Source organism: Camellia sinensis, chromosome 5 (assembly GCF_055761805.1).
Source record: "Camellia sinensis isolate YWXY chromosome 5, ASM5576180v1, whole genome shotgun sequence".
NCBI classification, from domain to species: Eukaryota; Viridiplantae; Streptophyta; class Magnoliopsida; order Ericales; family Theaceae; genus Camellia; species Camellia sinensis.
This window is the reverse complement of record NC_138965.1, coordinates 20,034,593-20,045,276: the sequence shown is the minus strand read 5'-3', so window position 1 is coordinate 20,045,276 and position 10,684 is coordinate 20,034,593. Positions and strand designations below refer to the sequence as shown.

Sequence of the window (10,684 nt, the reverse complement as noted above, 5' to 3'; positions counted from 1 at the left end):
CTGGAAGCACCTTCTTCAGGACCAATTCTCCTGGTGTGTAGCGGCGCAGCTGAACTCGTTGATTGTATGATTTCGCCAACTGCTGCTGGTACCGTGCCATGGACGCAAGGGCGCGGTCTCTTCGTTCCTCGATTAGAATCAAATCCAAAGCCAGCATCATGTCGTTTCAGCCTGTATCAAAAACTTGCGACTTGAGGGTCGGGAGGCCGATCTCCAAGGGTAAGATCGCCTAGTTGCCAAAGCATAAGGCAAACGGAGTTTCTCCAGTTGATCTCCTCGGCATTGTTCGATGAGCCCACAATACACTCGACAATTCTTCGACCCATTTGCCTTTAGCTTTCTCCAGCCTTTTCTTGATGCCGTCTAGGATAGATTTGTTCGAAGCTTTGGCCTGACCATTGCTTTGGGGATAAGCCGGAGTAGAAAAGTACGGCCAGATACCATATTTGTCGCACAGTTCTCCGTAAACACCATAATCAAATTGAGTGCCGTTGTCTGAAATAAGGGCTTTTAGAATGCCGAATCGTGTTATGATGTTCTTTCACACAAAGTGTTTAACATCAACGTCTCGAATGTGTGTTAATGCCTCCGCTTCGACCCATTTTGTGAAGTAATCTGTTGCGATGATCAAGTATCGCTTATTCCCTGGGGCCCTCGGCAATGGTCCTACGATATCGAGCCCTCACTAGGCGAACGACCAGGGACTGGTAATAGAGTTCAGCTCTTCTGCGGGCAAATGGATTAGTGGGGAGAACTTTTGGCACTGTTCACACTTTTTCGCATAACACTCAGCGTCAGCTCTCATTGTCAGCCAATAATATCCTTGCGTTATAGCTCGATAGGCCAAAGAACGCCCGCCAGAATGGGCACCACAACTGCCCTCATGTATCTCAGTCAGAAGTTCCTCGACTTTGCCTGGGTGCACGCATTCCAAATATGGACCAAAGAGGGATTTTTTATAGAGCCCTCCTTGCGGATCTAAGTAGTATCTTATGGCTTTATTTCGCAACTTATGCGCTTCTTTCTTCTCCTTTAGGAGTTGGTCAGAAGACAGGAAAGCAGCAATGGGATCCATCTAACTTGGGGCAGATTCTATAACGTTAATCTGGACTTCCTCCGAAGGGCCAATGCTTGGCTCCGGGATGAAACCTACTTCGATAGTCCGTTTAATCTCTAAGTTGATGGCAGAGGCTAGGCAAGCCAAGGCATCTGCATAGGTGTTCTGATCACGTGTTATCTAGTTCAACTCGTGATGGTCGAATTTTGCCAACAAGGAATTGGCCGTTTTCATGTAGGCCGCCATGCGGTCATTCCTTACCGTGTACTCCCCCTTCAGTTGGTTGATCACTAGTTTTGAATCACAAAACACAGGCAACCGCCGATCGCCAAGAACGTGCGTGTTCCATAAACCGGCTAGGAGGGCTTCGTATTCGGCTTCGTTATTTGATGCTTCGAAGCCAAGCTTGATGGCCTGCTCAATTATTGCGCCATCAGGAGACACGATGACAACTCCGGCTACACTGCCCCGCTGATTGGATGACCCATCGCAATACAACTGCCAAATATCCCCAACATAAATCCTCTAGTATAGCTTCGGTCGAATTTCGCCAGGCTTGAAGTCAGCCACGACACCAGTGAATTCGGAGACAAAGTCGGCAAGCACCTTCCCTTTGATTAAGGTTCTGGGTAGAAATTGAATATCGTATTGGCCGAGTTCTAGAGCCCATTTTGAAACACGTCCGGAAGCTTCTGCATTACATAGTACAGACCGGAGAGGGTAGTCTGTTAGCACCCCAATGCTATGACCCTGGAAGTAATGCATCAGTTTCCTCGCCGCCATGACTAGGGCTAGAATAAGCTTTTCCAGCGAAAGGTAGTGTGTTTCGGCATCAACCATTGCCTTTCTTACATAATACACTGGCCGTTGTTCTCCTAGTTCTTCCTTTATCAGCACGGCGTTGACGGCCCGGTCGAAAACTGCCAGATACATAATGAGTGGGCCACCAAGAGAGGGCGTTGCCAAAAGTAGGGCTGCAAATGAATCGAGTTGTTCGCGAATAGGCTTGAGCTCGGCTCGAGCTCGGTTCAGTTGCTTAATAAACGAGCCCGAGCCAGAAATTTAGGCTCGTTTTATTAACGAGCCGAGCTCGAGCTTGGTAAGGCTCGGCTCGGTTGGGCTCGCCAGCCTGGTATATATATATATATATGTGTGTGTTATGAAATTAGGGTTCAGTCCTCAGATTTGGAAGCTGCTGTGGCTTTCTCTCACCCAAAAAGAAACCTTGTTTCCATCCAAGCTTTTCCTGATTCGAATAAGTGTGAGAGATTTGGTCTCATCTCTATTTCAAGAAACGCTATTCTACAAGCTTTGTCTGGTACTCCTCCTTCCTTGTTTTCTTATTTTTCATCTCTATTTCAAGAGATTTGGTCTCATCTCATCTCTCTCCGCAGACAAATTTTGGGGCTAGGGTCACAACATCGAATCGAACGAAGAACACATCTCTATTTCAACGTTTCATTGTTTTGGTAAAGATTTGGGACTAGAAGATAAAATCTTCTCTTCAATCCTTTGTGGTAAGTTTCTATTCCTTACTTTTGTTCTTCAATCTTAGAGTTAGTTTTCTTCTTCTTCTTCTTGAGATAGAACACACCTCTTTGAATCTTACAATGTTGGGATGCCTCTTTGAATATTTACATCAAAGCCTAAAAAATAGTTCGAGTCAAGGTTTGCTGACTGAGATTTGTGGTAGGAAAATATTTTATTTTTTAAATTTAATTAATGGGTATTTTTTTGACTTTGGACTGACTTATTACAAGCAGATTGAAATTGCTGAATATCTTTCTATAATAGTGTGAACATATTTTTCTGGGTAATTATTAATTTTGAATTATTTTGGGTGTTTATTTGTTTGTTAAATTTATTTCTGGTTGAAATTTTGAAAATGCATTGCAGTGATTAGATTTCGCATGATTGAAATTGCTGAACTTGTTTTTATGGATAACTGTACACTGTGAATATGTTTTTCTAATTCTCAACATGCTTTTTCAATTGAAGTAGTGAACATGTTATAATATATATTGTTTTAAAAGTAATGCTCTGATTATTTCATGTATTTAATTGTGACTCTAAAATGATGGTGCTGATGGTTGTGGTATATGTGTGTGGATAGTGGTAGTGATGGTGGTTTAATATTGTTTTGATGTTTTAAATTAATGAATGGAATGATCAATGGAGAAGAGAGGTGAAGGATGAAGAATTTACTCGACAGGTTGTTGCTCTGTTGTGGGCCATTTGGAAACAAGGAAACATTTCACTTTTTGACCACTCTTTCTTAAATTGCCATCAAACTAATGCTCTCGCACAAGATTTATTTTTTTCTTTTGATATGAGGAAGGGGGTACAAGAATCTAAAGAGAGTAATATCTCACTGGACTCAATCTTGAGTGCCTCATAATCCCATTTAAATCATTCATGTATTATGTTAAATTCTATTCCTCATGATGTGAAATTAAAAACTTTTGTATGTCTCATTATTATGATTGAAAAATATTATTCAGTATAGATGCAATGCCTGCAATTTCTTTGAACATGTCATTAATATGGAACATCTCCATATTAATGAAACATCATAGGTTTAGATATTATCTTATGAGCACCATCTTTGAACATGTTATAAAAATGGATCATAGAATGAGACATAAGGTAGACGAATGAATAAATTTTTGTAAAATATTAATTTATGTATTTTTAGCAGAATTAAAAAAAGATTAAATTATGTTGTGAAATTGAGCACCATCTTTGAATAAGTCAGACCAAACTATACAAAAGTAACCAAACTTTAAAACAAAAGCAAATTATATCACCACCTCTTTTTTTTTTTTTTTTTTTTCTTTTTCCTCTAATCTTCCAACTTTACAAAAAAAAAAAAGAAAAAAAGAAATGCCTATTGAAACTTTTAAAAGCACATATAGTTACATGTATATGTGTTATCAGTTTGAGGTTTTAAGTGTCATATAATCTTGTGTTATAGCTAAAGATGACTTCCTAGTTCCTAATAAGGCATGTATGAGTACTTTTGTAGTTGCTGACTCTGAATTTGGCCTTTGCATCAAATAGAAAAACCTTGTGTTGTCATACCCATACCAATTGTATTTTATTCTCTGAATGTTTTAGTTGTTGGGTTTGTATAGTCTGATTGGTATTGTATACCTCATGCAATTGCATATTTAATTAGTTGAATTATACTCTCATTCATTTAAATCTCTTTTGTTGTGTGTCTTATTTGTAATTGATTTGGCCTTTGCATCAAATAGAAATTTTAAAAATCTGAATTTTAGTTTTCTTTCCTTTTGTAACAATATTAATTACATTTTTTAAGCCTCGTATTTTGAAATCATTTCCCCCCTCCCTTCTAGATATGTCAAATAGACAACTTCATCTCACTTCTCCAGAACAAGATTCGTGTACACCATTTTCTTCATTCGAAGAATCATCCGCTAGTCCACTCATGGATAATTTTATCAATGATGTTGTGAATGATGTTGATGCTGATGTTGAGGTTGATGTTGATGATATGACTGAAATAGAGGACAATGAAAGAGACAATGAAGAAGCTGTAAATGACAAAAACCCATTTGAAAAGAAATCTAGAAAAAAGACATCCCAAGCTTGGAAAGAATTTACTGAAGTAGTCCTTCCAGATGGTGCAAAGAAGGCTCAATGCCAATGGTGCAAAACACAATTTGCAATTCATGCAACTGGTGCTACAACTCAACTTCTGAGGCATTTGAAGAAAAATTGTGTGGCATGTAAACTTGCAGAAAAGAAGCAAAAGGTTTTATCATTTTCTACAATTGGATCCAATAATGTGACCAGTGCTTCTACCTTCACGTATGATCATGCGAAGGTAAGGGAAGCTGCTTCTCACATGATACTTTATCATAAGTATCCTTTTATGAAAATGGAGCATGTTTTGTTTAACAAGTTTATGAGGACTGCTACCCCATATTGGCAAAAGATTAGTCGTACAACAGCAAAAAATGATTGTGTATCAACTTATGACATTCAGAAGAAGAAGTTGAAAGCATTGATGAAGAATGTTAACAGAATCAGCATCACAACAGATTTGTGGAAGTTGGGGCAAAAAATCCAATATATGGTCATTACAGCTCATTTTGTAGATGATGACTGGCAATTACAAAAGCGTGTCCTCAACTTTTGTAATGTACCACCTCCACACACCGGTGTTATCATTGCTGATGCCCTTCACAAATGTGTAGTTGAATGGGGAATTGAAAACAAGGTGGCTACTGTTACAGTTGACAATGCTTCATACAATGACGTCGCTTTGAGGGTCTTGAAAGAAAACTTTGCCATGAAGAAGAAATTACTATTAGGCGGAAAACTTTTTCACGTTTGTTGTTGTGCACATATCCTCAATATCATGGTGCAATATGGCCATAGTGAAATTGGAGATATTGTTGATGGTGTTCGTGAAGGTGTGAAGTATTTGGTTGCATCAGAAGCTCGTCTTCTTCAATTTAATGAAATTGTTAAGCAGTTGCAATTGCCTTCAAAGAAATTGATTTTGGATTGTCCTACACGATGGAATGGAGCATATATGATGATGGCTACTGCATTGGAGTTTAAAGATGTCTTCCTTAGGTACCAAAAGAGGGATTTAGGTTTTATTTATGTGCCTAGCCTTGAAGATTGGATAAAAGTTGAGAACGTGTGTCAATTTTTGGGTATTTTCAATGAAGTCACAAATATCATTTCTGGAAGTGACTATCCAACTTCTAATTTGTTCCTTACAGAGGTGTGGAGAATAAAAGAGATATTGAATGAGAAATCAGTGGATGATAATGAATACATTCGAGCTAGGGCTGGGCATAGGGTCATCCGACCCGTCCAAATTGCCCTACCCGATCCGAACCGCACGCATGTGGGCGGTTTCGCAAACACATTAGGGTAGGGTGCGGTTTGGATTTTATATAAATTTCGGGTTGCGGGCGGGTTGCGGGTTTGAACCGCACCCGCCCAACCTGCCCGCATTAAATTAATTTTTTTTTTCCTCTTTCAAATCTAACCGTCCATCTCTTCTCTCACTCACCATCTCACTCACCTATACTATAACAAACAAAACAAAAGAAAAAAAAAACCCTAATAATCTAATCGGCTCCTCCCTCACTCTCTCTCAGTCTCATCTCACTGTCTCTCTTTCTCACTCTCTTCTCGTTTCTGCACACACCGATCACTCTCTTTCTCATCTCATCTCATCGCACCGATCATCATCGCACAGCCGATCTACTTCATTCACAGGTGAACTCTCTCTCTCAATCTCTGTCTCTCTCTCTCCCGATCGTTATTTTTTGTGGATGAACAACAAAACTGATTTTTTTCATCTCTGATCAACTTCACAGGTGATCTCGCAGGTGATCTCTGATTTTTTTCATCATCGCACAGCCAATTTTTTTCATCGCACAGCCGATCACTCTCTTTCTCATCTCATCGCACCGATCATCATCGCACAGCCGATCTGCTTCACAAGTGAACACTCTCTCTCAATCTCTGTCTCTCTCTCTCCCAATCGTTGATTTTTTGTGGATGAACAACAGAACTGATTTTTTTCATCTCTGATTTTTTTCATCTTCGATCTACTTCACAGGCTACTTTGCAGGTGATCTCTGATTTTTTTCATCATCGCACAGTCGATTTTTTTCATCGAACAGCTGATCTACTTCACAAGTGATCTCTCATCTCTGATTTTTTGTGGACGAACAGATCTGATTTTTTGTGGACCAAAACAGATCTGATTCTTTTTGTGTGTTGTAGGTTTGTTTTCTGCAAGGCTTTGTTTTTTGTCTGAACACCTTTGAATTCCTATTTCTGCAGCAAAGTGGTTGCCTATGTTTTGTTTGTATGTTTTTTAGCTTTATTTCCAGTTATTCCACCTTATAAGTTTCCAGATAAGGTTTATTTGATTTTACTCTTTTTTCTTAATAATTTGCATTTTTAAGTGAGAAAGGCAATAATAAACATGATGTTTTGATGTTCAATTGCATTTCTAATATGATTTTTTAATTTTTTATACTTGAACATTGTATTTGATAGTTTCTGTTTCCACTTCAATTTAATTTTGGTGTTATATTTCCCCATGGTGATATGCATTTCTACTATATTGAGATGCAATATATAGACGTTTGTTTATTTTTTCATTTCGTACTAACTATAATTGAAGATTAAAGTTTATATTTTTTCAATTTGTTTGTGTAGGGTTCATCAACCAAATGCATGGAATTAGAATTAGAATTTGTGAAAGTTGAATTGGATGTGATTCATGAAGATGAAGTTTGATATCTTAGAAGTGTTTTAATTTTATTTCATGGGTTTGTATTGAATGAAGTTTAAGTTTGACAACAATTTTTTTTTTTTAATTGCATTTTGGTTTTGGATGAATGTAACTTAATGAATTTTTATTTTTTTTTGCATTTTGGATGAATGTAAGTTAATGAAGAATTACTTTTCTTTTTTTTTGGGGGGGGGGGGTTAGGAATGATGAATGTTGAATTTTTAATGTAGGATTTTCTTATTTGGATTATGAATGATAAATGTAGGATATGATGAATGCAAGTTAATGATAGAATGTAGATTTTGAATGATTTGTTTAGGTTACGAATTGAATTTGTTGTGTTTTTTATTTTATAAGTTTTAGTTCATTAATTATTAATGTTGGAGCATTTTAGAAAATATGAGAAAAAAGGTCCAAAATAAAGATTGGCAAAATGGGAGAAAAAAAAGGTTTAAAAATAATTTTTTGGAAAAAAAGTTCAATCCGCAAACCGCCCGCAACCGCCCGCACACCCGCGAACCCTATCCGCACAAACCGCGAACCCTATCCGCACAAACCGCAAACCGCATTGCGGGCGGTTGCGGGTTGATTTTTCCCAAACCGTATAGATGCGGGCAGGTCCAAACCGAACCACAAACCGTCCTAAACCGAACCGCGGACACCCTTAATTCGAGAAATGACTTTGAAGATGAAGGTAAAATTTGACAAGTATTGGGGTGAATGCAATTTATTAATGGCTATGGCTGCTGTTTTAGATCCACGATACAAAATGATGTTTATTGATTTTTGTTTTCCAGATATCTACCCAGAAGCTGAAGCTACTAGAAACATCTCTATGGTTCGTGAGGCTCTATATGAGCTTTACAATGAGTATGTTTTTATTCACACCTCATCAAATATTGAGAAAAGTTTTTTGCACAACACACGAGCAACTGGTTCAAGTAGTTGTATGCAAAGTGTGGGAAAATCTGTTGTAACTGGAAAATCGAAATTTGAATCTTTCGTTAGAAAAGCTGACACCATTCAACCTGTGAAATTTGACTTGGACATTTATTTAGAAGAAGGTGTTTATATTTGTAACGAAGATTCAGCTTCCTGTTTTGATGCATTAGAGTGGTGGAAAGTGAATAATCTGAAGTTTCGTATATTGTCTAAAATGGCGTGTGATATATTATCGGTTCCTATCACTTCAGTAGCTTCGGAGTCTACATTTAGTGCTGGTGGTAGAGTCATTGATCCTTATCGTGCATCATTGTCAACAGAAACTGTCCAAATATTATTGTGTGGAGCTGATTGGGTACGTGCATTACATGGACTGAAAAAGACACCAGATGTAAGTATAATCTTTTATCCTATATAATTAAAGTCCCTTCTAATAATCAATTTATGTGAAAAGTAGAAGAAAAAATAAATGAAATCAAATATTTTTTGGCTTCTTTTCATAGGCTGGCGAGCCATCTTTTAAAGAGATTTTGCTGCCTTAATGGTTTCTTTCTTGTAATTACGACATGTTAACAAGGTATGTTTAATGTTTTTAATTTTTTTTCATTAAATGCAAGAGTTGTTCATGGTAATTATTTTAATATTTTACACTAATATTAATCTTTATCAAATGAACCATATTTTTGAGAAGTGCAAGTGCAAATGAACCAAGTTTTTGGAGCTTTATCAACAAAATTGAAGGAAACTTTTGGAACTTTTGGAGCTTGATTCAAGTGAAGACATCATCAGACAGTTTCAATTTCTCTTTTTGCTTACTAAGAGAAACTTTAAAGACTCTTGTTCTTTTTTTTAAGTGATGTAATTTTATATATTGGAGTTGGGATATGGAAGTTCTATGTTTTGATTAGTTTAGTTCTAAAGTTTGAATGGTTTGTTTGCAGATTGCTATAATAGTTATTGCAATTGAATAGTCTGTTTGCAGATTATGTTGTTTATGTTATTGATTTATTGTTCCATTAGGATGTTTTATTTGATTTTCAAGATTGAAATTTTTTTTGGGTTGTTGTTATTGATTTATTGTTGCATTAGGATGTATCAATTGTTGCATTAGGATGTTTTATGTGATTTTCAAGATTGGCAGATTTGTTTAAGCTGATGTTATTGATTTATTGTTGCATCAGGATGTTTTAATTGATTTTCAAGATTGGCATATTTGATTTTGGCTCTGTTCATAGCTTAATTTGTTTGTGTGTTCGAGCTCAAGCTCGTTCGTTTGTAAACGAGCTATGCCGAGCTCGAGCTTTATAAATATCTAGCGAGCCGAGCTCGAGCGCAACTTTCATAACTCGACTCGAGCTCGAGCCGAGCCCGAACATTATCAAATTCTATAGAGCCGAGCTCGAGCTTCACAGAACTCGACTCGACTTGGCTCGTTTGCAGCCCTAGCCAAGAGTGGTACTGAGCGGAGGTATGTCCTAAGGCTGTTGAAAGCGGCTTCGCATTCAGAGGACCATTCAAAAGCCTTGCCCTGTTGTAGTGTATAAAAGAATTGTCGGCAGCGATCTGTGGAACGGCTGATGAACCTGTTGAGCGCAGCGGCCATCCCCATTAACTTTTGCACCTCTTTTACTGATCGGGGGGAGCTGAGCTCCAGGATTGCTGTGATCTGCCTTGGGTTAGCTTCGTTTCCTCAATGATTGACAATATATCCCAAGAATTTACCAGAGCCGATTCCAAAGGCACATTTGGAAGCGTTCAGCTTCATTCCATATTTGCATAGGATGCCGAATGTTTCTTCAAGATCGGCTATATGATTCTGCTTTACCTTTGACTGGACCACCATATCATCAATGTGCGTTTCCATTGTGCGACCGAGTTGCTTTTTGAACATGGTGATGACTAGTCTCTGGTAAGTTGCATCGGCGTTCTTCAGTCCAAAAGGCATAACCTTATAGCAGTAGGTTCCTCTTGGGGTGAGGAATACAGTTTTCTCCTGGTCCTCTGGATGCATGGCGATTTGATGGTAGCCTCTGTAAGCATCAAGGAAACTCATGCGTTGATGGCGTGCTGTAGCATCTACCAGTTGGTCTATCCTCGGGAGAGGAAAACAATCTTTGGGGCAAGCTTTGTTTAGGTCCGTGAAATCAACGCAGACTCGCCATGTACCGTTCTTCTTCTTCACAACTACAGTATTAGAGAGCCATGTGGGGTAGGTAACTTCCCTGATTGCCCCTGCATCAAGTAGCCGGTCAACCTCTTTAATCACGGCGGTAGTGTGCTCTGCGGCAGATCACCGGCTTTTCTGAACGATCGGATTGCACTTAGGGTCAACATTCAAACGATGCTCGGAAACAGTTGGGTCGACGCTCAGCATATCATATGGAGTCCAT

General features: G+C 38.2%; 2 protein-coding genes across 2 annotated transcripts; both read left to right on the top strand.

Annotated features, from left to right (window-relative positions):
- Positions 1 to 4,418: 4,418 nt before the first annotated feature.
- LOC145791255 (zinc finger BED domain-containing protein RICESLEEPER 2-like) lies at positions 4,419 to 5,848 on the top strand. The gene is made up of 2 exons (XM_082871592.1): positions 4,419 to 5,665; positions 5,818 to 5,848. Exons 1-2 carry the CDS (start codon positions 4,419 to 4,421, stop codon positions 5,846 to 5,848), a joined length of 1,278 nt encoding a protein of 425 aa, XP_082727718.1.
- Positions 5,849 to 8,032: 2,184 nt separating this feature from the next.
- Positions 8,033 to 8,873, top strand: LOC145790465 (zinc finger BED domain-containing protein RICESLEEPER 1-like). Its single transcript, XM_082868345.1, has 2 exons — positions 8,033 to 8,685; positions 8,798 to 8,873. Exons 1-2 carry the CDS (start codon positions 8,041 to 8,043, stop codon positions 8,834 to 8,836), a joined length of 684 nt encoding a protein of 227 aa, XP_082724471.1. The 5' UTR covers positions 8,033 to 8,040; the 3' UTR covers positions 8,837 to 8,873.
- The last annotated feature ends 1,811 nt before the right edge of the window (positions 8,874 to 10,684 follow it).